Consider the following 25,735-nt stretch of genomic DNA (forward strand, 5'->3'; position numbering starts at 1 on the left):
GTTTTCATGATTTTCACACCTTACGGGTAAAATTTTCCATTTGTGCATCGAATAAATTATTTTTACTATCTGAGTGAAAAGGAATCGGATTATTACTGTATAATAATTTTAACGGCTCCCATAAGATAGGATGAGAGGAGAGACAAGGGAATGAGATTAGGCAACGCCGTTTATCTTCTGATACCCTCAACCAAACCTCCGTCTAGGGTTTACTCTTCCAATCTCCGCCGCCATTTTCTTTCGCACTTCCGCTTCTCTTCCTCTTCCGTCGCAGTCATGCCGGGTTCCGAACCATCAGAGATTCAGTGGCCAGCGAGGAGAGTGAGGGATACGTATTTCGATTTCTTCAAGGGGAAAGGTCACAAGTTCTGGCCATCAAGCCCCGTCGTTCCCCACAACGATCCTACTCTTCTCTTCGCTAACGCCGGTACCAAACTCCGATCGCCAATTCTTGATTGTTTTTCTTAGTCGATCTGTTGGATTCAGATTCTATTGAATTAGGTTAATATCGTATCGGATACTGATTGTGGTGTTGAGTGGAGTGGTTTCTTCATTGTTTTCGAAGCTTTAAGGGTTATTCACTCTTAATTGTCAGTTGATCCGAAATTGATAAGACTCTAGTAGTTTGGGAGATTCATATACTGTTGATTCTTAGCTTTCTTGATACGTCTATTGAATTAGATTAATCTCGTAGCGAATACTGATTGTGGAGTTGAGTGGTTTGTTCATTGTTCTTGAAGCTTTGGGAGATTTCATATTCTGTCTTAAGTGTCCTGTTATTGATTCTTAGCTGTGTTTATTTGTTGCTCTTTACTTTCGTGTCTATGGCTGGATCTGGCGATAACTAGAACTACGAATGCCACTGAAAGTAATTTGTTTTGTCAAGGAATGAACCAGTACAAGCCGATATTTTTGGGGACAGCTGACCCAAACACGGAGCTCAGCAAGCTAACCCGGGCATGTAACACTCAGAAGTGTATTCGAGCTGGTGGGAAGCATAATGATCTCGATGATGTGGGGAAAGATACTTACCATCACACCTTCTTTGAAATGCTCGGTAACTGGTCATTTGGTGATTATTTCAAGAAGGAAGCCATTGAATGGGCTTGGGAGCTTTTAACTAAGGTATAACTAGAACAACTGGTTTCTTGTTTTGAAATACTCTTCGGGTTCAAAGAGTACATCGTCTCTTCCCGCACGTCAGGGCATCTATCTTTGTTTACCTGACTTAAGAAATTAGGCTTGATATACAGTGAAGTATTGTCTCTCTTTCTCCTGCGATTGTATGTCACAGTTTTGTGAAGTGTTTTTTTTTCTTTTTATTTGGGGTCCTTGTAACAGTATGTCATAGTTTTGTTAAGTGATTCCTCTATTGTCATTTGAGTGATCGAATTTATGTCTCAGGTATATGGGCTACCAACGGACAGAATTTATGCTACCTATTTTGGCGGTGATGAGAAAGCCGGCCTTCAACCTGATAACGAGGCTCGAGATATATGGCTAAAGTTTCTTCCACCTGGACGTGTGCTGCCTTTTGGTTGCAAAGTATGTTTGCTTTACTACTCCTTTAAAAACGACTTGTTTAAGTAAAAATGAAGTTAACACCTTTTTCGTTTCTTCTTTAACCTTTAAATCAACATAAAAACGTGTGTTTGTTAAATTTAGGTGATTAGACCTTTTAAGAAAAAATAAAATAAATTTCCATGGACCTCATGTGTATTGAACATAAATAACGTTTAATCTGGGACTTTTGTTAATTTATGTCTGCTACTTCTTGATTCTCTCTTCCCTAAGGTTTATTCTTACGTGGGAATATTGCCTTGTATAAAGGATACATTGAATTGTCAATGATAACTACTGTCAAGTGTAAGCTTGAATGTATTTTTTGGTAGGAATACGCTATCAAGTTTTGGTGGTTGGCAGACTCTAAAACCAGTTTTATGATTCCCAGTGAAAAACGTTGTACCAAATGTAGAACCAAGGATTTTCTACTGCTACCATTCTTTCATCTAACTTTCGGTGAAACTGTAGGACAACTTCTGGGAAATGGGAGACACAGGTCCGTGTGGACCTTGTACTGAGATACATTATGATCGTGTTGGTAACCGTGATGCAGCATCCTTAGTTAACAATGACGATCCAACATGTTTAGAAATATGGAATCTAGTCTTTATTCAGGTATAAACCCTCTTTTTCCATATTTTCATTTAGTTCCATTTTGCTTGTCTAGGTATTCCATTGTTCTTGCTTCTTTGGCTTTGTTATTATATTCTCAATTGTTTTCTCTAACGAGGTCTGTTATGCATATTTTCAAAATAGTTCAACAGAGAGAGTGATGGGTCACTAAAACCTCTGCCCGCTAAGCATGTCGATACCGGAATGGGTTTCGAGAGGTTAACTTCTGTTCTTCAAAACAAAATGAGCAACTACGATACAGATGTGTTCATGCCTATCTTTGATGACATCCAGAAGGTAATTTGTGTATCCTTCTGTTGAAGGTTTATGACTTTATGTTCATATATCGAGTTACTATTGTGTAGCTTCTCTTAGGGTTGCTTTTCTCGTCTTACTAGGACTATCATCATTTTAGTTTATCTACTGTCAAGTGAATTATGGGTCTTGGTAATTCTAGGACCATCTTTGCCTATCTGATGTATGAGAGGTTACAGCTATTCACCTTTTATGTGACACTCTGCCAATTGTTTTGGATATTTCTGATTTAGTGAATTTGGGGTATAATGATGAAGGTGTCATAGTATGGGTACGTGGAGATCATTTTCTTGTTTGCTGTGTATTTTTCTGTGAAAGAATAAAAAAGAGTTCGGATTGGTATTCTTTTTCCCTAGTTGCTGTGCATCTTAAGTTGAGGTGTTTTGCTTTCACACTTTTAGGCCACAGGAGCCAGGCCATATTCTGGAAAAGTTGGTCTGGAAGATGTGGACAGAGTTGACATGGCATATAGAGTGGTTGCGGATCATATTAGAACACTCTCATTTGCTATCGCAGATGGCTCTCGTCCAGGTATGACCATGTCTCTTGTCTCACTTACGTTGATGCTATACAACAAAATATTTATTGAAACGTCTTAGTATTCAATCATTTACTTTGCGTTCATACTTCTGCACGTTCATGCGATTTTTCTTGCTCACCGAATCTATTAGGGTATTCGGTAGAGGTTCTATTCTCTCTTGTAATTTAACAAATACCATATGATACACACTCTTTTGCAGGTAATGAGGGCCGTGAGTATGTTCTGCGACGTATTCTTCGTCGAGCAGTTCGCTATGGAAAGGAGATCCTAAAAGCAGAGGAAGGATTTTTCAATGGGTAGAAAATTACTCTTGATTGTCATTGCATGTGTTGTCTCAATATCATTTCTTTTGTTACTGCAACATGTATTTTTATCTTGCATCTTTGTAAATGCAGCATATATTTATATACGCATGTTAGCTCTGTCTGTGTTTGACACTAATCAGTTTGCGCTTTTCACTTGCAGGCTCGTCAGTTCTGTTATTCGAGTGATGGGTGATACCTTTACAGAGTTGAAGGAACATGAGAAAAAGATCACGGAGATAATAAAAGAAGAGGAAGCGAGCTTTTGCAAGACCTTGGCAAAGGTGAGGGATATTCGCAGCTTAATATCAGTGACACCTTTTCGTATATATTGTTAGCAATTTCTGTCATCTTTCAGTTTTAATTATGTTGGTTGGACGTAATTCATCATACCGTTTTCTATAAGGAGCCCTTTTCTGAAAGATGAATTGGTTTGACATGTTTGTCCTTATTTTTCGTTGTTAAGTGATGTTATGAACAATTAGGTTGATTATATTTATTTTCACGGCAGGGAATTGAGAAATTTCGGAAAGCTGGACAGGCAGTTCAGGGGAATACACTGAGTGGAGAGGTTCTCATATATGTTAGATTTGCAGTATTTCCATCTGTATATTTGAATTTCCTTCTCAAAATACAGCCCTTTTCAATGTTTTCAGGATGCTTTTGTCTTATGGGATACGTTTGGCTTCCCATTAGATTTGACTCAGGTATTTGGACCATTCGTATCTATTTTTGAAAGTGTTTTATGTTATATTTTTAACTTCCATTCCCGGGTTTCAGTTGATGGCTGAAGAAAGAGGATTGCTCGTTGATGTTGATGGCTTCAACAAAGCCATGGAAGAGGCGAGGGAAAGATCGAGAAGTGCCCAGAATAAGGTGCTTCAACTTATTGTTTTTACTTCGTTAAAGATTGTTTGTTGTCAAACTTCCTTGAGACGATAGATCATGTTTGAATTTACAGTATCTGTTAACTAAACTTGTAATGTCAAATTTTGGTAGCAAGCTGGAGGTGCCATTGTTATGGATGCTGATGCTACATCAACACTGCACAAGACTGGTGTGTTAGCAACAGATGATTCTTCTAAATACATTTGGTTCCAGGTTTGTCCTACTTATTGCAGAGTTGTTATTATGTTAACGTAAAAAGAAAAAAGTTAGGGCACAAAGTGTTAATTGAACTTTGCTTAAAGTAAGCTTTTATTGAGCAATGGTCGTGCTCCATTTTGCTACAGGATCACGAGAGTGAAGTAAAGGCGATCTACACTGGCTCTGCTTTCCTAGAAAGTTCAGCTGCTGGCGATAACGTGGGAATAGTATTGGCGTCTACAAGTTTCTATGCTGAGCAGGGTGGTCAGGTAACCCATTATATTTGATATGTAATTTAGTTTGATGATTGTTTCGTTCCTGATCATATGATTTGGAACTGCAGTCTTCATTATGTTCAACTTAGATGTGTAGCCTTGACAGTAAACACCATCATCTAAGAAGTTGCACAGTTTGACTTACGTATGGGTTGGCATATAACATGTTATAATTATTTTCGGTTTTGCAAACTACCGTTCATAAGGTCTAAGCTTTGGATACACACTCCCTATACTATATATAAATTCAGTGCTCCTAACATTTTCCTCTGGCTATAGATTTTCGACACGGGACTTATTGAAGGCTCGTTTGGTACATTCAACGTATGCAATGTCCAAATATTTGGAGGGTTCGTTCTTCATATTGGCTATCTCTCTAAAGAAACTGGAGAGGTATCTGTTGGGGATAAAGTGACTTGCAAGGTATCGCTCTGCATCCTACAGTGTTTGTCTCATTCAGCGTATTTGGTACCACTTAAATCGTTTTCATATCCGTTATCTATGTGTGTAGGTTGACTATGAGAGACGTAAACTCATTGCTCCTAATCATACTTGTACACATATGTTGAATTTTGCCCTGAAGGTATCGTTTTTCTATAATTTAGCTACCTAAACGGTTATTTGCTCTTTTTTTATTGGTCTTAAAACATTCATGTGCGTTGATTCAGGAAGTGCTCGGAGATCATATTGATCAGAAGGGGTCAATAGTCCTTCCTGAAAAACTGCGGTTTGATTTTTCCCACGGTACATTCTTCAATAAATCATTTTCATTTTGATATGGATGCTCTTTTTAATTGTCTAATGAGTTCCATAATTTTGAGTAGGCAAGCCGGTTGATCCTGAAGATTTGAGAAAGATTGAATCCATAGTGAATAAACAGATCAAGGATGAATTGGATGTATTTTCCAAGGAAGCGGTGCTTTCTGAAGCCAAGCGAATCAAAGGTCTTAGAGCAGTGTTTGGAGAAGTAAGATGTACACCAGTTCTCGGACATTGCGTTTTTAGTTTGGTTTATATGAATTGGTAAATCGTTCTCTCTTATTCTATTTAGGTCTACCCTGATCCTGTCAGAGTGGTATCAATTGGGAGACAGGTCGAGGACCTCTTGGCTGATCCTGAAAACGATGAATGGTCTTCGCTTTCTTCTGAGTTTTGTGGAGGTTGGTTTCCATGGGCGATAACTATTTGGACTTGAAGATTATTTTTCTGAATAGATTATTGAGTATTGTATTATTTTGAAAATTGCAGGAACCCACATAACAAACACCCGTGAAGCCAAAGCTTTTGCTCTTCTATCCGAGGAGGGAATTGCTAAAGGTATTCGTAGGGTAACTGCTGTGACTACTGAATGTGCTTTTGATGCATTGAATGAGGCGTCCTCACTTGAAAAAGAAGTCGAGGATGCATCCAAAGCAGAGGGGAATGCACTGGAAAAGGTTATATCTCCTCTCTTCTCTCTCATACCTTCACAAATTAAATCCATTACCTGCTATTCATGTCAAACTTAATGTCTTCATTTTTGCATCTTCACAGAAAGTTGCTGCTTTGAAAAGCCGGGTAGACTCAGCAATTATCCCAGCAGCCAAAAAGGCAGATATAAGGGCCAAGATTGCTCTGCTTCAGGTAAGCTCTTATTCAGCTTTACACGGAGCATCTCTCTGTTCTGCCATCTACTTTTGTTAGATTCCCGCTTAGTTTAGTTTTCTTTTTTACATTGCAGAATGAAGTGAGGAAAGCTCAAAAGAAAATAGCGGAGCAAAACCTGAAGAAATCTGTCAAAGTAGCCACAGAGGCAGCAGAGTCTGCCGCATCAGATGGGAAGACATTCTGCATTATTCAGCTTGATGTAGGTCTTGATGCAGCAGCCGTGCGAGAAGCTGTTTCGAAAGTCATGGAAAAGAAGGCAAATCTCCATTTCCTTAACGCATGACTTCTAGTAACTAGTCAGTTAAGAAAGTTGAATAAAGGGTTTGTTGGTGAATCATCTTGCAGGGAATGTCGATAATGGTGTTTAGCACAGATGAAACGACCAACAAGGCGGTTGTGTGTGCAGGAGTTCCTGACAAATCTGACAAGTTCAAGCAATTAGATGTCACTGAGTGGCTGACAACTGCATTGGGTCCTTTAAAAGGGAGATGCGGAAAAGGGAAGAGCGGTCTCGCATCTGGACAGGTATGTGTCTGGGTTTGGCGATCATGTGCTAATGGATGTTAATCTAGTTTTTTCGGAGAAATATATGGACGTAGGTTGACTCTGGAGCATGTTTTTTTGGTTTTCAGGGAACGGATGCTTCTCAAGTGAAGGCAGCTTTGGATCTGGCTGCATCATTTGCATCAATGAAACTCAACTGATTTGTCTGGAAATTACACCAATCTGTGTGGGCAGGACAACCACTACTCATTTGATATCATTGTGTACCGCTATACTCATTGTAAGATCTATTTAGGGGCTGTTTGTTTCACCATTTGTCATTTCCATCCAAATGATTCATTTGTATGATCTATTCAAATGATCCATTCAGATTTTTGTGATTGTTTGTTTGTTCATCCACATGGCTCATCTAGATGAATCATCTAAATGGATTTTATGTTTGTTTTTTTATTTTCATTTCCATTCAAATGAGTTTAGTAAACAAATCACCAAAATACCCTTGTATTGGTTTAATCATATGTTTGATATTAATTTTAACTATAGTACATTTAATTATTGAGTTTAATATATTTACATTAGAATTATTTCAAAATTAACGTTCCTTTTTGCGGTTTGGGCGGAAAAATTTTTTTTTGGTTTTAGCGAGAAAGCACATTTTTCGGTTATGGCGGAAAAACACAATTTTTCGGTTCTGGCGGGAAAACGAGATTTTTTTGTTTTGGCGAGAAAACACGTTTTTTGCGGTTTTGGCGGAAAATGACGTTTTTGGCGGGAAAACGCGTTTTTTTGCGGTTTTGAAAGGAAACACGTTTTTGCGATTTTCGCGGGAAAACAGAATTTTTCGGTTTTGGCGAGAAAACGAGATCTTTCGTTATTGGTGGGAAAACGCGTTTTGCGGTTTTGGTGAAAAAATATATTTTTGCGGTTTTGGCGGGAAACGCGTTTTTGCGGTTTTAGCGGGAAAACGCGTTTTTTGCGGTTTTGGCGGGAAAACGCGTTTTTGCCGTTTTAGCAGAAAAACACATTTTTGCGGTTTTGGCGGGAAAACGCGTTTTTTGCGGTTTTGGCGGGAAAACGCGTTTTTGCTGTTTTAGCAGAAAAACACATTTTTGCGGTTTTGGCGGGAAAACACGTTTTTGCGGTTTTAGCGGGAAAACACGTTTTTGCGGTTTTAGCGGAAAAACACGTTTTTGCGGTTTTGGCGGGGAAACACGTTTTTGCGGTTTTGGCGGGAAAATACGTTTTTGGCAGGAAAACGCGTTTTTGCGGTTTTGGCGGGAAAACACGTTTTTGGCGGAAAAACGCGTTTTTGCAGTTTTGGTCGGAAAACGAGATTTTTCGGTTTTGGTGGGAAAACGAGATTTTTCGGTTTTAACGGGAAAACTCGTTTTTTGTTTTGGTGGAAAAATACGTTTTTTGCAGTTTTAACGGGAAAACGTGGTTTTTGCAATTTTGGCGGGAAATTGCGTTTTTGGGGTTTTTGTAGTTTTGTCAGTTTTCGTATGTGACAAAAATGATATTATGTTTAGGTTTGTAATCTGTGAATTACATTAGGGGCATAATAGACATTATACCATTTTGAATGAACCATCTCCATTCAAATGATCTAAATTGGTTCAGCTGAATGGACTTGAAAATTAAGCCTAAATTTCCAAAAGTCATCCAGATGATCCATCTGAATGAGTTGCACTTTTAGTGTCTAAACAAACAAAACTCTCATCTTCATCCAAATGACTCATTCAAATGACTCATTCAAATGGAGAAACAAACAGGCCCTTAATGTGGTGATTACTTCAGTCAAAGTTAGCACAATTGGTGGTTATGCATGTTGTTGAACTAATCTGATTATTGGTGGTTATGCATGTTGAACTCATCATTTATATATTTATCCTGGTATTATGTATGAATGATGATATCACCGACAATGTTGTTAACGGTTTTAGCACAAGTGGAAGCAACTGACCCATTTTAAAGTGTTAGCGAATAGCAAAGCAAGTTGTCTCGTCTCGTACTAGCTGACTAAAAAGAAATTGCATACATATCAAAGCGGTTCACTCTAATAAAAGGAGTCCTCATTCCAAAGAGGAGAGAAACCCCAATGAAAGGAACTAAGCATTTTTCTCGTTCTAAGCCCCCATGTCGTCGGTCGGATCCTGCAAACCCTCTCAAACTTTGCAGGCAACGATCTGATCCTCCACTCTCCGTCTGCTTTGCATGCAAAGGCCAGAACTTGAAAGGTTCCAGGTACTATAACTATTGTGCTACTTGTGATTTGGAATTTCACAGAGGTTGTCACACTTATCCTCCAGAAATCAGACACTCTTTTCATCTACTCCACCCTCTCACCATCACCGTCTTAGATCCTAACTTTTTGTAGCTCTGATGTACCCCTTATTCCAATTTATTATTCATTCATCCGGGTCAGAAGTATATGACAACTGTACACATGAAGATGAAGTGTACTATGGTTCTTCAGACGAAAACAACAAAAGATGCAAATCTTGTCGGAAAAAATTGAAAGGCGGCAGCAAAATGTACTATCATTGTTCTTTATGCAATTTCAGCTTACACTCTTACTGCGCAAAGGACTCACCACCTCTCACTATTGAAAACCAAAAACTCCATGACCACTCTCTTACCCTATTTCCTAGAAGAGTCCCGTTCACCTTTGCCTTGTGATGCTTGTGGCTTCTCTCTTTCCGCTATCATGGATTCTGTTTACTCTTGTCTGCTTTGTAACTTCATGGTTCATAGTATGTGTATCTACTTACCTCGTGTCATTAAGCTCACCCGTCACCCACACCGTCTCTCTCACACTTCCTCCCGTGTTCCTTCTGATCATGAATTTTCTTGTGGAGTTTTGTCACAAAACAGTGGACATCAACTATGGGCAGTATTCTTGTAATAGAGGATGCCACTATGCTGTACATCCCAAGTATTAGATGTTGGGTCCTTAAAGACCACAATACTCAGAAACAACACAAGGCACATGTTTGAACTTGTAGAAATCTTCACCACATGAAACCAAGCTTGTCTTTGAAAGCCTTTTGTCATGTTTCTTCTACTCTCCACTTCTTGTAGATTTTTCACGAACCTACTTCAGTTTCTTACAACACTTTTGACTCCATAGAAACAAAGTCGAAATTCGGTTCTCCCGGGAGCTTCTTCTCTAGGTTCATGAACAGTTTCTAGCTCACAAAGATTATTAGCAAATTGAAAAAAACCAACTATGCTACTACATGAAAAAGATCAGAACAGTTTCAGTTTTTATAATATTATTAACTATTTATTTATACCGTAAGACATTTTCGCTATAGTTTAGCAGGTTTTTGCCAATTTTCCACCTAAAAGGGGAAAACTCTACCCCAAGATCATAACATCCAAATTCTTAAAGGTCACAATACTCAAAAACAACACAAGGCACATGTTGAATCTTGTAAAAGTCTTCACCACCAGACGCCAGCTTGTCTTTGAATGCTTTTGTCATGTTCCCAATCTCCACTTCTTGTAGATTCTTCAAGAACCTCGTTCCTTCAGGAACCGACTTCAATTTCTTACAACACTTCAGTTCCAAAGAAACAAGACGGATCATGGCACCGTCTTCTACAGTCCACTCTTCTAGATTCTCAAGCTGTGACAATGTCAAAGAATGCAGCTGAGGGAAACCATTTACAGAACAATGAAGTTCACTACCAACAAATGATCCTTCAAACAGCTGAAGAATCTTTAAGTTCGGAAGCTTCTCAAGAACCAAAAACGGGTCATCCACTAACCCGCATTGCCACAACCGCAAGGCACCGAGATCAGAGGAGAAACTCTGTTCCCCAGGGAGCTTTTCTAGTTTAAGGAAGAGTTCCAGCTCAGAGAGATTAGTAAAAGCAGAAACCAGCTGTGTTATATCAACTGGTGGAGGCATAGGTTCGCAGGGAACGTTAATCGTCAAGCCACGGAGACGTTTCAAGACTCTACTCAAAGAAGACACAACCTCAAAGTCTGTGTTCTGAGAAGAAAGATTGATGGACAATCTTCTGAGACTCGTCATTGCTAAAAGATCCCTTGGATTGCATTGACCAACAGGGAAGTCCCAGAGCTGTTGCAGGTTTCTTAGAGTACTCAAGTCCAGCTTCGTTCTTGGATCAAGCTCTGAAGGCATGCACAGATGTCTCAGCCGCTTTAGCTTCCATATCACATCTGGAATATACAGTCTCCCTTTCACGAACAAGTCTAGAGTGATCATCAACGTTAAGTTTCCAATACATGATGTTAGTTCCTTCACATTTGTCAACCTCAAACTAAAGTTTCTCAAATGGATGAGATCTCCTACATCATCTGGCAACTTCCCTCCTTTGATCTGAGCTCCCTCAAGATCTAAAACTCTAAGGAGTTTCATCTTTCTGAAGGAGACCTTACCAAGAAGTGTCCATTGACTTCCTTGATTTTTCATCAAATACACAAGAGATCTACACTGAGAACTCATGTAAAGTCTCTCGATCCGGTGTTCCTCCGCACCACCATGTATTTGTACAGAGATTCTGCGAGATGTATTGGTCAAAAGAGACCGTAAAGCTTCATCTTCTTCTTGTTGCCTTGAATCAACAACTTGCACAAAGCTTTCTTGTTCAGCTTTCTGTAAACACACCTCCCTCATTAGATCATGCATACGGCATGTCATCACTTCCGAGGTTACAATGTCTCTTTTCCCAACCATCACAATGCTTCTCTTTACCAACTCTTCAAGGTAATCTTGCCCTATATCCTCTACTGTCATCCCAGATTCTTCCGTGTGTTTTACAGGCATAACCATTCCCTCTGCGATCCAGTAACTAACCAATGTTCCCACATGAACCTCAAAATCTTCAGGATAGTGAGCAAAGTATAGGAAACACTGCTTCAAATGGGCAGGCAAGTCCTCATAACTCAAGGACAACACATCTGCAACCATCATACTCTTACTTCCATTGCTACTTCCTCCATTTGAAACATATGGTGTGATGTTCTCTTGCACTCTCTGCCATTGGTTCAATGTGTTTTTCATCGCCAAAAGTCCTCCTAGAACCGTTATAGCTAGAGGTAAACCTCCACACTTTATGGCCATCTGTTTCCCAATCTCCTCCAGTTTCTTGACCAACATTGGCTCTAAAAAATGGTAAATACAGTAAAAGCTCTATAAATTATAATATTAAAATTGCAATATTTTTCTTATTTATAGAATTATTAATTTATAGAAATGGCTTTTTTAGATTCATATATTTATAACAATAATTGATTGTATGGTATATATTGATTAACTTTTACAAATACAAATTACATATCATTTTATTAAATCATTTTGTGTATATAATCTACATATACATTAATTTTAGATGCATTTTAGATGTTATATTACAAAATAACATCAAAATATTTGAATTGTTTGGAAAAGATAAAGATGGACTCACTATAAATAAAAACAAACAATATAGTACTAGGTGTCTTCCTGCACCATCTGCAGTAAAAAAATTTAAAATATTTTTTAACAGATAAATATAAATTATATTTTAAAATAAAATTTTATTAATATTGTAAATTTTCTTTTCCGTATCAATATTTTAATATAAATTTGATTTAATTAAACATAAAAATTATATTTAAGAATATGCATGTATATATTTGAAATTATAATCTTAGATAGTTTTTTTCTATCTATTTATTTTAATTAAATATATTAAATAAATTTGTAAAATTTGCATAATTACCAAAATTAAAATTAAACAATATTTATAAAATTTGTAGATATATAAGAAAATAACGAGTTTACGATTAAATGTTTATAATTTTCTAAAAAATTGTATACATTTTTGAAAATTTTAGTTATAAATTGTATAATTAAATTATATTTCGAAATTTATAATGCCATATTTGAATATATTTATTTTAATGATGATTTATGAGTTATTTCCATATTCTAAAAAAATTCCAAAAATATAAATTGACATTAAATGTAATATATAAGTTATTACCATATTTTAAAAAGTTTGCCAAAAATATAAATTAACATTAAATGTAATTGTCCATATCATATTAAGCTATAAGGCATGTCATCAATTTAAGTAGACATGTCATATTTGTTTTGTGAAATTGATTATCGAAAAGACATGTGGCAAAATCACTTCGCAAATATAGTCTAGGGGATTTGATTTATACTTATATAAACTTAATATATTTATTAACTATTAATTTATTGTTATAATAAGACCATATATTTACATAAGTTTTTCAAAAAACTATTATCTTGTTGAATCTTGTCATATTTTGCTGTAGCCCAATTAGAAAATAATGATTACCAGGTGTTTATTAATTTATAAAATATTAATTTATAGAGTTTTTAAGATTTGAATATTGTAAAATATAGTACACTCGAATGCAAAGTAGAAATAGAGCTGTTGTATTACCTAAATTATCTCGTCCCTGTAATGAAATTTTCTCCAACAGCTCCCAACTCTCTTCATGTGTTAGCAATCTCGGCTCATGGAGTACACCTCTCGGATCAGCGTACAAAGCAACCTCTTTGTTCCTTGTGGTGAGTACTATGTTGCTTCCTGCAGTGTTGTGAACAGGACTTTTACTTCATCATACTGTGAAATAACAAGAATCATAGAGCACTGAGTCGCATTTGATCATTAGCAAGTTACCTGTTTCATGTGGAAAGACATGTTTCAGACCATCCCAAGCATCAGTGCCCCATATATCATCAAGCACAACGAGACATTTAGTCCTTTTCAAGAACCGATGCAACTCCTCTCCAAGCTGTTCATCTCTCAAGCTAAGTATCCTTTGGTTCTCATCTTTATAGCTAAGGTTCAAAAGAATCTCTTGCCAAACGTGCCTCCGTCTACACTCTTGAGAAACATAAACCCATGCAAACCTATCGAAATGACGCCTCACTATACTATGATGGAAAACCTGTCTGGCGAGAGTTGTCTTCCCTAAACCACCCATTCCATAGATGGACATGACCCTTAGTTTCTCACCGCCGGAAACTAAATCATTCACTAACTTCTCAAGACTCTGCTCTAACCCAACAAGATTGTGCTCAACGGCATATGGAAAGGACTGCCTCTGCTCTCTTAAACTATCAAACAAACTCAAACTTTCTCCGTCCATAGCTTCTTTTATACCATAGTCTTTCATGCTCGCTGCTATCTTGGTAAGCCTGGTGGTGATCTCTCTAATCTCTGAGCCAACACTATGAAGCGAAACTGCCTCGCTCATGATGCAAGAAAGCCTCCTAAACACCTTTTTGATCCCTTTTCCTTTCTTTGATTCCGCCTTGAGGAAAAATGCTTCGAGGAGATCTTCTGCATCATAAGCAGCTTCTCTAATCTCTGCAATCCAATTCCGCACTCTCTCGCTTTTACGCTGCTTCTCATCTGCATCTTTCAAGAAGCACCTCAAACGCTTCAGTTCGTCTTGCAGCTGCTTCACCTGGTCGCCTATACCAAACAAGAACAAAGGTTCTTCAAGGAGAAACTCCCCTAGCTTCTGCACTGTCACGGAAACAATAGCTTCTGCCATTTGCCTGTTTCTTGATTCACAGCTTTGACTCTCCCAAGTCTCTACTCCCTACACTATAAGAGTCAACATTTAACTATCATGGCAAAAGATTCAATTTCAAGACTATTTGTCCCTTTCTGATTTTCAACTCTTTGCACCATGTGAACATAATTCTCTGGTACAGCTACCAAACCACTTCTTGAAATGTTCTTCTGTGATGGCCCATGAACCATCACATCCACATATTCATCCATCACTTTGGTGGGAGACTTTCAAAAGTCTTCCTGGTCTCCTACAACCATACATTTCATTTTCCTTCTCACCTTTAATTGCAGATACTACAGTAATATAACTGTAGTTCTTCTCTACCGCATGTTTAAACAAACGAGCTTACTCAGAAAAAAAAAAAGATACAATTAATGAGAACCAATCAAATAAAGAGGCCGAAGAAAGCATAGAGAATCTTATTTTTGTATAACCATGAACTGTGGCTGATATGCAAAACACCAGATTTGGCTTTCTTAATTTGCTGGTAGGAATGAGATTAGATTAGACTTCACAGATAACTGTTATTATGATTGTTGTCTTTTCAATTGGTGTGGTGAAACTACAACGTGTAATAACTTATGAGTGTGAACAATACAACAAGCCTGTTTATTTTTGTTTTCCTCATCCGAAAGGTTAGAGAAAACCAGCAGATATACAAAAACCGTTCTTACATTTGAGCCTCAGAACTATTGTAGAGCTTGCACTTGTTTGTTCCAGCACAAACGAGACATTCGTCTGCATCACCTTCAACATGACTCAGACAATGTTGGATTCTGTCGTTTACCACGTCCTGCAGAAAGAAACATAAGCAGATTACTAAAATTTCAGTAGGCAAAAGAGAATATATCAGCTTTTATTGATGCATGAGGGTGCTCACATCCCTTAGTAGTAAGATTGGGGAAAAAAAAAACATGAGTTATTTCTTACAATGAGGAGATTATGGAGGCCGAGAGGTGCAGTAATGAGGTATGAGATGGAAGGGAACTCCTTTGCAGCATCAGCCGTCAAAGCAGGAATGTCCTTTAATCAAACAAGAGCCGTAATCCCACAAGGTCATTAGTGTACAGTCCTCTAAAAGTTTCAAAAAAACATATACACTGGATGCAAAAAGGACATACCTGATGCCAGTGTCTTCCAGGAAACAGAAAAAACGGGCTAACAACAACACGTTTCGCTCCTTGTTGTACACACAGACTGAATGCACTTTTTATAGACGGCTCAGCCAATTCCTAGTGTAAATAAGAAATCAGAAATATAGAAAGCAGAACCAAAACAAAAAAAAACAATGTCCAAGTAGTCGATTCAAGCTAAGTCTAAAACATAATCAGAAAACTACAAAAAGAAGATATCAGATTTTAGCAATTTCATAAGAATGCAAGTAGTTTTTTTTGTTTTTTTTGAACTAAGGAATGCAAGTAGTTCAAACAAATCAATTCAATCAGATGGAGTAATGATCTCAGGTCACATACTGCATCCTAAAGGAACATGAGAAACTACAAACAAACTGTATCAAATTCACAAGAATGCAACTCTAGTGGTTCAAACAAGGGATCTCAGTCAGGTAAACTATCAGAAATGGAGTGAACTTAACTGAAAAGTCTCAGGTTATACTGCATTCTAAAGGAACATGAGATGATAAAAAAAAAAAAAAAACATTACCATATGAGCAGGCTCCACAATAGGGTAGCCAGTGTTGTCTTTGAACATCTTCACAAACTCCTCTGGAAACTCTCAAGACAATTAATTACATCTATTGTAATGAGACAATTAACAATCAACAAAGCATAAGATTAAGAAGAGAAGTCTCACCAAGCATGATATTAGATTCTCGGCGACGAGAACCGTGGTCTACGATTATAATCCCATCAGCATCACCAATCCCACTTCTGAGCAACTCGCCATTCTCGAACCTCGCCAAACATGGAGATCCTCTTCTCTTTATTCGTCGGGATTGAACGTTGTCAACTTTTAAGGAACATGGCAAAGCCCATGGCCGATTCATCTCACAAGAAGAAGATGAAACAGGAGCATCTGCTCTGAGATTGCTACAACAACAAAAGTTGAGAGGAGAAAACTTCAGAATAGAGCAAAACAAGAGAAGAAAAGGAGATAAGGGTAATGAATGATAAAAGAACCGTTGGGAGGAGATTCTCAGGTTGATGAAGAAGTGAGATTGAGTCGCTGCCATTGAACTCATCTGATAAACTTGTTGTCGGGACTGACTCCATTTTCACTTTATTTGTTTTTCCCATAATTCCTCGAGAAAACTGTAAATACATAAATGGGCCGTTAGTGAGCCTTTAGTTTAATCGGGGTTCGTATTTCAGGTTTATAAATTTAGCCCCAGTAGAATATTATAAAATTTCGGTTCGGATTTGGTTCGAGTTTAGTCGGATTCAGTTTGGAGTTTAGTAATATTTTCAAAAACCTGTTAAACCCTAATTTTGGTTTTCGAATCTTAATCGGGTTTTTGGTTCCGTAATATTATTTTGTACTTAGTTAAACCCACAAACTAAATAAAGATCGAATGAAATATAGACAAAGAAAAAAGAGAAATATTCTTGTCATGATTTTTTTATATTTTTAGTGTAATTTTCAATTAAGTAAATTAGAGAGTAAAGATAATGACCTGAACAACTCATAAACTATGTGCAAATACAGTATACCAAATATATTATAGATACTTATTGATTCAAAATTTCAAATATTTATTCAGTTCGGGTTTGATTCGGAGAAAACCCATGTTATGTCGGATTCACTTATTATTTATTTTTATTGGACCGAATTTGGTTTGGGTTTTCGAATTTGGTTCATTTGTCAAACCCTAATTACTAAGCACACAATCGTTTATGCGAAGATCCAAATGAAGGAAAAGTATCTTTTTCTTTTTTTTTGTCAACGAAGGAAAAGTATCCTTAAGAGCATATTTATCCCTGAGAAATCCAATTGGTTTCTTAGGTTTATTTTTACAAAAAAAAAATTAATAAACAAACTAATCGCGGGCCGCCACGAATCAGTGGGCTCCGCGAATAATGTAAGAAACTCACTAAAATCGGTTCTTAATTAGTAGTTTTCGTAATCGATCTTTAAGGGTTTTGTGAGGGTCCACATACTAAGAACCTCACTAAGGATCCCGGATAAACATGCTCTAAGCTATAGTTTTAAGGGGATGACTCTTGAGTAAATTAATCAACGAGCACTAATCCCATTAACCTTAGTTAAGCCTTAAATGGGCCTATTTTCTGAAGCCCATATGAAAATGAAACAAAAGAAATGGCAAAAAGAATATATTATTTAACACGGTCGGAAACTCAGTTCCGGAACCTAACAAGTTCGGTCTCTCTCTCCCTCTCTCTAGCGAACTCGTCTCTGGTTCTCTCCAAGTCTATCGCCGCACATCTTCTTCCGCCAAGCCTCTGATTACAATCTATTAAAGATGGAATGAGCATAAAATCGATTTTGTCAATATCTCTATTATTCCAAGACAGGTACGAACACATGAGGAGACACTTGTTTGTGCCTTAACCAAGTTAAGGTTTTCGTATTACATTGGAAACTTTCGAGATTTAGGCCTTTTCGGAAAGTGTTCTCACGAATTCGAAAGAATTGCTCCTTTTTTTTTTTTTTTTGCATTCGATTAAATGAAAGACTCCCTCTTTTTGTTTTGCAGTGATACAAGTAGCTAACGATGTATTCAAGATTGATAAGAAGGAACCAGAGACTAAGTTGTTTTGTATTGAAGCAAGACAAATGCTTAGCTAGACCACCGACTCGTGACTTCACCGGTTCACCATCCTACAGATTAGCAAATACACTAACAAACCATTTCACAAGAAAGCACCCATCTTGCTTCCCTATTGCCTCTGGAAACTCTTTGTGTCTCTCTTTGAACAGCCAGTTGCGTCGGTTTAGCTCTGATGGCGATGGTGCTGGTGAGGATAACCTGAGCAAAGAAAAGACTGGGAAAGAGAAGAGCGTTCTTGGAGGAGTTAACCGTTTTGATTCTCACGCTCAGCTTGGAAAGCAAGACCAAATAGATTGGCTCAACAACGAGAAGCTTGCGAGCGAGAGCAAAAAGGATTCACCTTTCCTTAACAAACGAGAGAGGTTAAAGAATGAGTTCTCGCGGAGGATTCAGCCTTGGGAAACTATTCAGCTCTCCTTTGAGTCGTTTCCTTACTACCTCCAGTAATTAAACAATCTTTTGTTATCTTCTTATTTTTTTTCTCTTTTTTTTTTTGCTAATATTATCTGTTTTTTTTTTCACCAGCGAGCACACAAAGGACACTCTAGTAGAGTGTGTTACCTCGCATATAAAACAAAGAAACGTGGCGTCCACGTATGGCTCTCGTTTAGGTTCTTCAAGTGGGAGGATATTGCTCCAGAGTGTTCCAGGTTCGAGCAGTGTTTGATGTCTTGTTTTTTTTTTGTTATATCAAAGTATGGATAATGATTTTTTTTTTTAATACAGGCACTGAGCTGTATCGTGAGAGGCTGGTACGAGCACTTGCTCGAGACTCGCAAGTTCCTCTGTTGATTCTTGACAGCAGCGTTCTTGCTCCTTACGTGAGTTTTTCTGATGTTTATTTTGCTATGGCTTTGGAACCTTTTATAAATGTTTTAGCGTGATTTTTCTTTTGGTTCTGGTCAGGATTTTGCTGATGACTACAATGAAGAGTCTGAATCGGATGATGAGGCTGCGGAGTCAGATGATGAGACTGCAGAATCGGAAGCTGAGGAAGAAACGGATGCAAACAATGACGAGGAGGGTAGCAGTGAGGCGAAAGTAGAGGGAAGTGACGATGAAGAAAGGTATCTAGAGATTTCTAAAGAAGTTCTCAAGAAACTTGGAGCTGACATAGAGGATATAGAGAAGGTATGATCTACTAATGTGAGACTCATATCGTTACCTTATCATATAGATTTTCTAATATTTGTATTAAACATTTGGCAGAGAATGTCTGGACAGTTGCTTGGCTCCTCTGAGGTTCCTAAAGCTATAGCTGTTGATCATAGTGATAAAGCTAAGCGGCCTCTTAAGAAAGGTAGCTAACTCTCAGCACGTTCACCTGCCGCATTTGCATTAAATGGTGTTTGTTTATCACTGTCAAGGGTCTTTGATGTACCTTCATCGTTGTAGAAGCTCTAGATGTTCTTAGTGTATTCATTTCCTGAATGGGCCTAGCTTGTTTAAGTAACGTTTCTTTGTATCTAATTAGATTTTCTTTGTTCTCTCATTGGCTTTTGGCTTTACCACTTTCATTTCTGAAATTTTTAACATGTTTGCAGGAGACCAAGTTAGGTATGTTGGGTCGGCTAAGAAAGACGAAGGAAAGCGTAGGTAATATACTGATTCACTTCTGCGGGAAACTATCTCTCTTTACTTGTGCTTAAATATTTCAATTTGTGGATATGGCTCTACTGGACTGTGTGGTTCATTAGAAGATTTTATATAATACTTGTTATGGCGAAAAATATGGCAGAAAACAAAATAGATGTTTAGCTTTTGCATAATGTTGGAGAAACAATTTGATGTTAATTTTATAAATTTTCTTTTGTAGCATGGTTTCTTTTAGTGCTTGCACCCCACCTGGCATGTTACTTCATGAAATTTGCTTTTCTAGTGATCTGTAGAATCCTTGTCAGCTATAAGTTATGCATGCCGTCTTTCTTTCATGTTCTAATCATTGATTGTGTTTGATGTTTTACTTGCTTTAGAACTATCCTGCATTATACAGCTTGAAATGATTAACTCACCACCCCAGGACTGAGCAATGATTAGCTCTTTACTCCATTCGTATTTTGTCAGTTGGCGTATATAGTGGAAATTGATATGTAGCTACTTATAATTTTCCATGTTGATGCTTGATGGTGCCGTTCTACAAAATTGGTGCATCTCTGTTTCTTGTGTTTATATCCTTTTCCCATGTCCATGTAATTTAATTTACATTTGATTGGATAAAAAAGGGTTTTCAGTTTAATTCCTCTGATATGTATAGTCCTCTAAAATACATATCAGGTTTCTATACTTGTTTATGTACTTTTATTTGAATGTCTTTTTGTAGTCTATTAAGGCATGTAAGCCTTCTAGCAAGTTCTTAGTTAGCCTAAGTTTTGTATATAAGGCATCAAAGCCTTCACCCTGTAAACTTGGACCTTCTTACCAGTGGTTTGGAGTTGGTTGATGTCCGTATTTGTGATCTGATCTATCCTAGAAACATCTTCGAGTTACCAAAGCTAATAATTATGATTGCATCCTTATTTTGTGTTGGCTTGTAAATGGATCACAGGGTCGTATTGGGGAAGATTTCTACATCTGATGGTCAAAAAAGTGCTTTTACCGTTATTCCTGGCAGGTGGGTTGGTAAGTCATCTAGTGTAAATATAAAAAAGATAAATGTCTTCTATTTCTAGGTTTTATCTTTCGTCTTCCAGGTCTCTTTTTTGATGTATTTCTTGCTCTAGGATGGAGACACCGTTGGGTGTCTAGACAGTGAACTTGATGCAGGATTGGTCTTTTTTCATATTTGAGTGTACTTCAAATCTTGAATTTCTTAAGTCTGACAGCTGATCAGAGATGTAGCACATGTCTAGTTGATAATTTCATTACATCAATAGTCTGTCTTACGGAGTTGATTCAGCTTATACAATGTCTGGCTTTCTTCAGATTTTTTATGCTTTTCTTTTGTAGATTTGTCTGTTTCTTTATGATTATATACTTTGTCATTTTACCTGTCGAGTGAACAAGTTGACTACTGGTACTAGAAGTTTTGCGCTTGAGACTATGGCCTATCATCTTGTAGTGTCAGGCGCATAAATATCTTCCATGATACATTGGTCTGAAAATATTTTAGATCGATGGCTGCCTAGTATTGTTGATAGTTATTTTCTTATTAACAACCAAACGTTAATTATGATTGTTCCAAGTGAGTTGGATTTGCCATTGAGAATCATTGGGGCTTTGTGTTTGAATAATTTCACATGTAGCGTTGGAAGTGAGGCAAACTTCTGTTAGGATGATTGCCTTTTGATGTGGCCGTTAGTTCCTTTCTGCATCATAGTTTCTCTAGAAATGATTCTTCTCAGATGCCATTCACTAGTCTCCCAGTTACCATTATCTCTGTCAATTGGTGAATGGATTTTTTTTTTTTGCTGTACGCCATTTGTGGTTTTTGTAATTTGACCTGTCTGCAAAATGTGCATTCTATTCTCTGTGAACTCCTTTGCAACATATAGTGACCTCGAAGAGGTCTGAGAAAATTCAAAGACGCCATAAGTTTTTTCTTAAACCAGAGTTTATATTCTTGCAGGCCGTTGTCCAAAGGACAACGTGGAGAGGTATATGAAGTGAGTGGGAACCGTGTAGCGGTCATATTTGACTCTGGCGACAATAAAACATCAGAGGGAAGTGAGGAAAAGCCAGCAGAACAGCCCCAAACGTTACCTATCCACTGGGTAGATGGTATAATTGCTTCACAATATTCCTATAGGCTGATATGTGAATCAAGAGGATCACTCACTATGTAATGGCTGACATCATTTGAAATGTAATTAAGTAATATATTTTTCTCTACGCAGCTAAAGAGCTCAAACTCGACATGGATATGCAAGCAGTTGATGGCTACATTGCTATGGAGGCGTTAAATGAGGTATATTTGGAAGTACATTAACTTTGCTTGATAGCTTTACTCATGCATGTATCAGTTTCAGGTTGAAACTTTTGGCTATATAATTGTATATGTGTAAGTTGTAAATTTTCATGTCTTAGAAGATGATCTCTCCGACAGTAGCAAGTGCTAAGAACTTTTTATTTTAGTTTGATTGAATTTTTGTGTATATATATAAATATATGTATACAACAAGAAGCTATGCTCCGTTTTGCCAGTAGCCTTAGTTTTCACTGGTGTGTTGTGATAACTGTGACCAAGTCTGCCTCTGTTCCTAACTGTATGTGTACTTATTAATGTGGTTATAAGTACATTGTCCGCTATAGTAAATCAATTGTTTTCGTGTCTTTGTAGGTTTTGGGATCCAATCAACCACTTATAGTCTATTTTCCAGACTTCTCGCAATGGTTGTCTAGAGCTGTGCCTAAAGCAAGACGAAAGGAATTTGTAGACAAAGTCCAGGAGATGTTTGATAAATTATCTGGTCCGATTGTTATGATGTGTGGGCAGAACAAGATAGAAACAGGCTCAAAAGAAAAAGAGAAATTTGTAAGCCTTTCAACATATCTCACTCGTCAATGGTTATTGTTCGGCCTTTGTTCCTGATCAGTTGTTGAACAAGTTAATTTTTTTTCTTATTGAAAACAGACGATGGTGCTCCCAAACTTTAGCCAGTTTGCGAAACTGGTAAGCTAAACATTAAAATAGCAGTTTACTAATAGAGTTGAGTTTTTTTTACCATGGTGCACTTGTCTTTGCATGAGTTTGCTGAGATTCTTCTTCTTATGTCTTCTTAGTCCCACAAAGAAAATCATCTGATGAGAACTTGCAAGTTATATAACATTTTGAATACCCGTTAAGTGGCAGCTGCGAATTAGTCAAGTTATTTTTATATTTTGCAACACGTGCGAGACTGTATCGTTATCCTTAATATGCCTCTTGCTTAGTTTGTGGGTCGGCTTTTTCTTATAGACATCCATTGCAATGTTATACGCTTCTTGATATTCATTGTGGTGTGTTGCAGCCTCTACCGTTGAAGCGTCTAACGGAGGGATTAACAGGAAGTAAACGATCAGAGGAGAATGAGATATACAAGCTTTTCACTAATGTTATGCGCCTACATCCTCCAAAGGTATGATGGATCCCTATGTAGCTCTTAAGGAATCACAGTTTATTTCATTGCTTCTTTTTAAAATCATGGTGTAGGAAGAAGATGCCCTTGGACTGTTCAAGAAACAACTTGGAGAAGATAGGAGAATTGTGATATCTCGGAGCAATATAAATGAGTTACTTAAGGTATTTAGTTTTAATTTCATTGAGAGAAATTGAGTCGAGCGTGTAATGATTTCACTAATCGTTTAATCTCAATGTTTTGATTTGCAGGTACTTGAAGAACATGAGTTGTTATGCACAGACTTATTCCAAGTGAACACCGATGGCGTGATATTGACAAAGCAAAGTGAGTAACTCAGGTTGAATCACTTGGTTTGTTTTGCATTTTAAGTTGCCGAGTTTAAACACTTGTGTTGTTTTTTGTTTTTGCAGAAGCAGAGAAAGTTATTGGCTGGGCAAGAAATCATTATTTAGCCACTTGTCCAGAACCATTAGTTAAAGGAGGCCGCTTGTCTCTTCCTCGAGAAAGGTATATACATGATTGTGGCTTTATATTGTGAATCTGTAACTTTTTTTTTGTGTTATCTTACTGCCTTTTCTTTTGTCAAGCCTTGAGATTTCAATTGCGAGGTTAAGAAAATTAGAAGATAACTCCCTACAGCCTTCACAAAACTTAAAGGTTAGTTTAGTTTCCTCCTGCCCTTGGACTCTTGTAAATAGATCTTGAAAAGTAAGTGTTAAGAGAGAGTTTCTTGCAGGATATGGCTAAAGATGAGTATGAACGAAACTTTGTCTCGGCTGTGGTTGCTCCTGGAGAGATAGGGGTCAAGTTTGAAGACATTGGTGCTCTTGAAAACGTGAAAAAGGCGTTAAATGAGTTGGTTATTCTCCCCATGAGGAGGCCAGAGCTTTTCTCCCGTGGAAATCTCTTGCGGGTATTACAATTCTCTTTGGTACATAGCATTGTTACTCACTGTTCTGATGACATGAGCTTTTTTGGTGCAGCCCTGTAAAGGAATATTGCTTTTTGGTCCTCCTGGAACGGGTAAGACGCTCCTTGCCAAGGCCCTTGCAACAGAAGCTGGAGCAAACTTCATTAGCATAACTGGCTCAACTCTTACGTCAAAGGTGAGTGGACAGTGTTTTGTGTCGTTTTGTATGTTAGTTAGTTATGAAGAAGAATTAACTGACTCTTTCTTTTTCTCGGTTCTTTGTTTGGCGTAGTGGTTCGGAGATGCAGAGAAGCTCACTAAGGCTCTCTTTTCCTATGCAACCAAGCTAGCACCTGTTATTATATTTGTCGATGAGGTGAGAATGTTGCGTCTAAATTTCATTTTTTATGATGAGTGAATGCGACTGATGGGGTACTCTTTTTTTTTATGTTTAATAGATCGACAGTCTGTTAGGTGCTCGTGGTGGCTCTTCTGAGCATGAAGCTACCAGAAGAATGAGAAATGAGTTCATGGCAGCTTGGGACGGGCTTAGATCAAAAGACAGCCAAAGAATCCTCATCCTCGGTGCCACCAACCGTCCATTTGATCTTGATGATGCTGTCATTCGTCGTCTACCAAGAAGGTAAAACACCTGATTAGAGTTTTCATTTACATTTATGAAGTTTCGTTGTATGTTATATTGAAAGATTGTTTAATACATGTGAACTGTAGGATATATGTGGACTTACCAGATGCAGAGAACCGGTTAAAGATACTGCAAATATTTCTCACTCCGGAAAATCTTGAACCGGGTTTCCAATTCGAGAAACTCGCAAAAGAAACCGAAGGTTACTCCGGTAGTGATTTGAAGGTTAGTATTCGTTTCCAGACGCCAGAGCTTGTGGTGTGTGCTTTGTACTTTCTTGATTCATTTTCTCTTTTGTGGGTCTTATATTGCAGAATCTATGCATTGCTGCTGCTTACAGACCTGTTCAAGAACTCTTACAGGAAGAACAAAAGGTACAAACATCAAACGCTTCCACATCTTTTTTTTTTGTTGCGTGATGTTTTGTCTTGTTTGTCTCCTCAGGGTGAAGGAGCAGATGCGTCCCCTTGTCTACGGCCGCTGAGTTTGGATGACTTCATTCAATCTAAAGCTAAGGTATTATTCTAGTTGCATCGATCTGTATCTTGAGTTAGCGTTTTGTTTGGCTTTAGCGTTAGCAAAGATGTGATTGTGACACCATATGTATGGATGATGTGTGGTTGTGTAGGTGAGCCCGTCGGTGGCATACGATGCGACGACGATGAATGAGCTGAGAAAATGGAACGAGCAATATGGTGAAGGAGGAAGCAGGACTAAGTCTCCTTTTGGCTTCTGAAGAAAACTTTCAGCGTTGTTAGTTTAATTTTTTTTAAGTGTTTACACAACCAGTGACTTTCTTTCCTTATTTTTCTTTGTTAGATCATATGGTAGTAGCTCAGTGTTGTATCTTTTTTCAAGTATTCCATGTTTTCATCTTTATGTCCCTATAGAATAATCAGTGTTCTAATTAGAAGATTTAATCTTACCTTAAAAGATAAACATTTGTCCGCA

The 25,735-nt window shown here is 37.6% G+C and overlaps 4 protein-coding genes across 6 annotated transcripts; 2 read left to right on the forward strand and 2 right to left on the reverse strand.

The window, feature by feature from the left end:
• Positions 1 to 120: 120 nt before the first annotated feature.
• On the forward strand, positions 121 to 8,799 carry LOC106439042 (alanine--tRNA ligase). 2 transcript variants are annotated; one of them, XR_007315856.1, is made up of 24 exons: positions 121 to 427; positions 887 to 1,125; positions 1,405 to 1,545; positions 2,032 to 2,178; positions 2,320 to 2,472; positions 2,892 to 3,021; positions 3,231 to 3,327; positions 3,497 to 3,617; positions 3,845 to 3,904; positions 3,990 to 4,040; positions 4,114 to 4,209; positions 4,333 to 4,434; positions 4,566 to 4,688; positions 4,974 to 5,117; positions 5,206 to 5,277; positions 5,363 to 5,438; positions 5,519 to 5,661; positions 5,746 to 5,854; positions 5,943 to 6,130; positions 6,228 to 6,317; positions 6,415 to 6,597; positions 6,687 to 6,866; positions 6,974 to 7,136; positions 8,622 to 8,799. XR_007315856.1 is itself a non-coding variant. In XM_048738957.1 (23 exons), the coding sequence occupies exons 1-23, from the start codon at positions 151 to 153 to the stop codon at positions 7,043 to 7,045; spliced, it is 2,994 nt and encodes a 997-aa protein (XP_048594914.1). In that variant the 5' UTR covers positions 121 to 150; the 3' UTR covers positions 7,046 to 7,240. The 2 variants fall into 2 exon arrangements, 1 of the variants encoding a protein (XP_048594914.1); XM_048738957.1 differs by lacking the exon at positions 8,622 to 8,799 and having other exon boundaries at positions 6,974 to 7,240.
• A 1,293-nt stretch (positions 8,800 to 10,092) lies between these two features.
• On the reverse strand, positions 10,093 to 14,702 carry LOC106439043 (putative disease resistance protein At1g50180). Its single transcript, XM_013880385.3, has 3 exons — positions 13,517 to 14,702; positions 13,277 to 13,423; positions 10,093 to 11,981 (listed from the first exon to the last, which is right to left on the reverse strand). The coding sequence occupies exons 1-3, from the start codon at positions 14,397 to 14,399 to the stop codon at positions 10,234 to 10,236; spliced, it is 2,778 nt and encodes a 925-aa protein (XP_013735839.2). The 5' UTR covers positions 14,400 to 14,702; the 3' UTR covers positions 10,093 to 10,233.
• A 225-nt stretch (positions 14,703 to 14,927) lies between these two features.
• Positions 14,928 to 16,683, reverse strand: LOC106439044 (sirohydrochlorin ferrochelatase, chloroplastic). The gene is made up of 6 exons (XM_013880387.3): positions 16,562 to 16,683; positions 16,236 to 16,471; positions 16,086 to 16,147; positions 15,545 to 15,655; positions 15,354 to 15,446; positions 14,928 to 15,216 (listed from the first exon to the last, which is right to left on the reverse strand). The coding sequence occupies exons 1-6, from the start codon at positions 16,621 to 16,623 to the stop codon at positions 15,094 to 15,096; spliced, it is 687 nt and encodes a 228-aa protein (XP_013735841.1). The 5' UTR covers positions 16,624 to 16,683; the 3' UTR covers positions 14,928 to 15,093.
• A 1,027-nt stretch (positions 16,684 to 17,710) lies between these two features.
• Positions 17,711 to 25,735, forward strand: BNAA08G02230D. 2 transcript variants are annotated; one of them, XM_013880388.3, is made up of 25 exons: positions 17,711 to 17,914; positions 18,097 to 18,614; positions 18,697 to 18,821; positions 18,898 to 18,992; positions 19,078 to 19,302; positions 19,381 to 19,471; positions 19,716 to 19,767; positions 20,717 to 20,782; positions 21,737 to 21,888; positions 22,005 to 22,075; positions 22,448 to 22,642; positions 22,742 to 22,780; positions 23,118 to 23,225; positions 23,300 to 23,389; positions 23,477 to 23,552; positions 23,639 to 23,735; positions 23,816 to 23,885; positions 23,965 to 24,141; positions 24,212 to 24,334; positions 24,431 to 24,514; positions 24,597 to 24,781; positions 24,871 to 25,009; positions 25,099 to 25,158; positions 25,229 to 25,300; positions 25,413 to 25,735. In XM_013880388.3, the coding sequence occupies exons 2-25, from the start codon at positions 18,115 to 18,117 to the stop codon at positions 25,518 to 25,520; spliced, it is 3,000 nt and encodes a 999-aa protein (XP_013735842.1). In that variant the 5' UTR covers positions 17,711 to 17,914; positions 18,097 to 18,114; the 3' UTR covers positions 25,521 to 25,735. The 2 variants fall into 2 exon arrangements, with proteins under 2 accessions (XP_013735842.1, XP_013735843.1); XM_013880389.3 differs by lacking the exon at positions 20,717 to 20,782.

The sequence above is a fragment of the Brassica napus genome, chromosome A8, assembly GCF_020379485.1.
Source record: "Brassica napus cultivar Da-Ae chromosome A8, Da-Ae, whole genome shotgun sequence".
In the NCBI taxonomy this organism is placed as follows: domain Eukaryota; kingdom Viridiplantae; phylum Streptophyta; class Magnoliopsida; order Brassicales; family Brassicaceae; genus Brassica; species Brassica napus.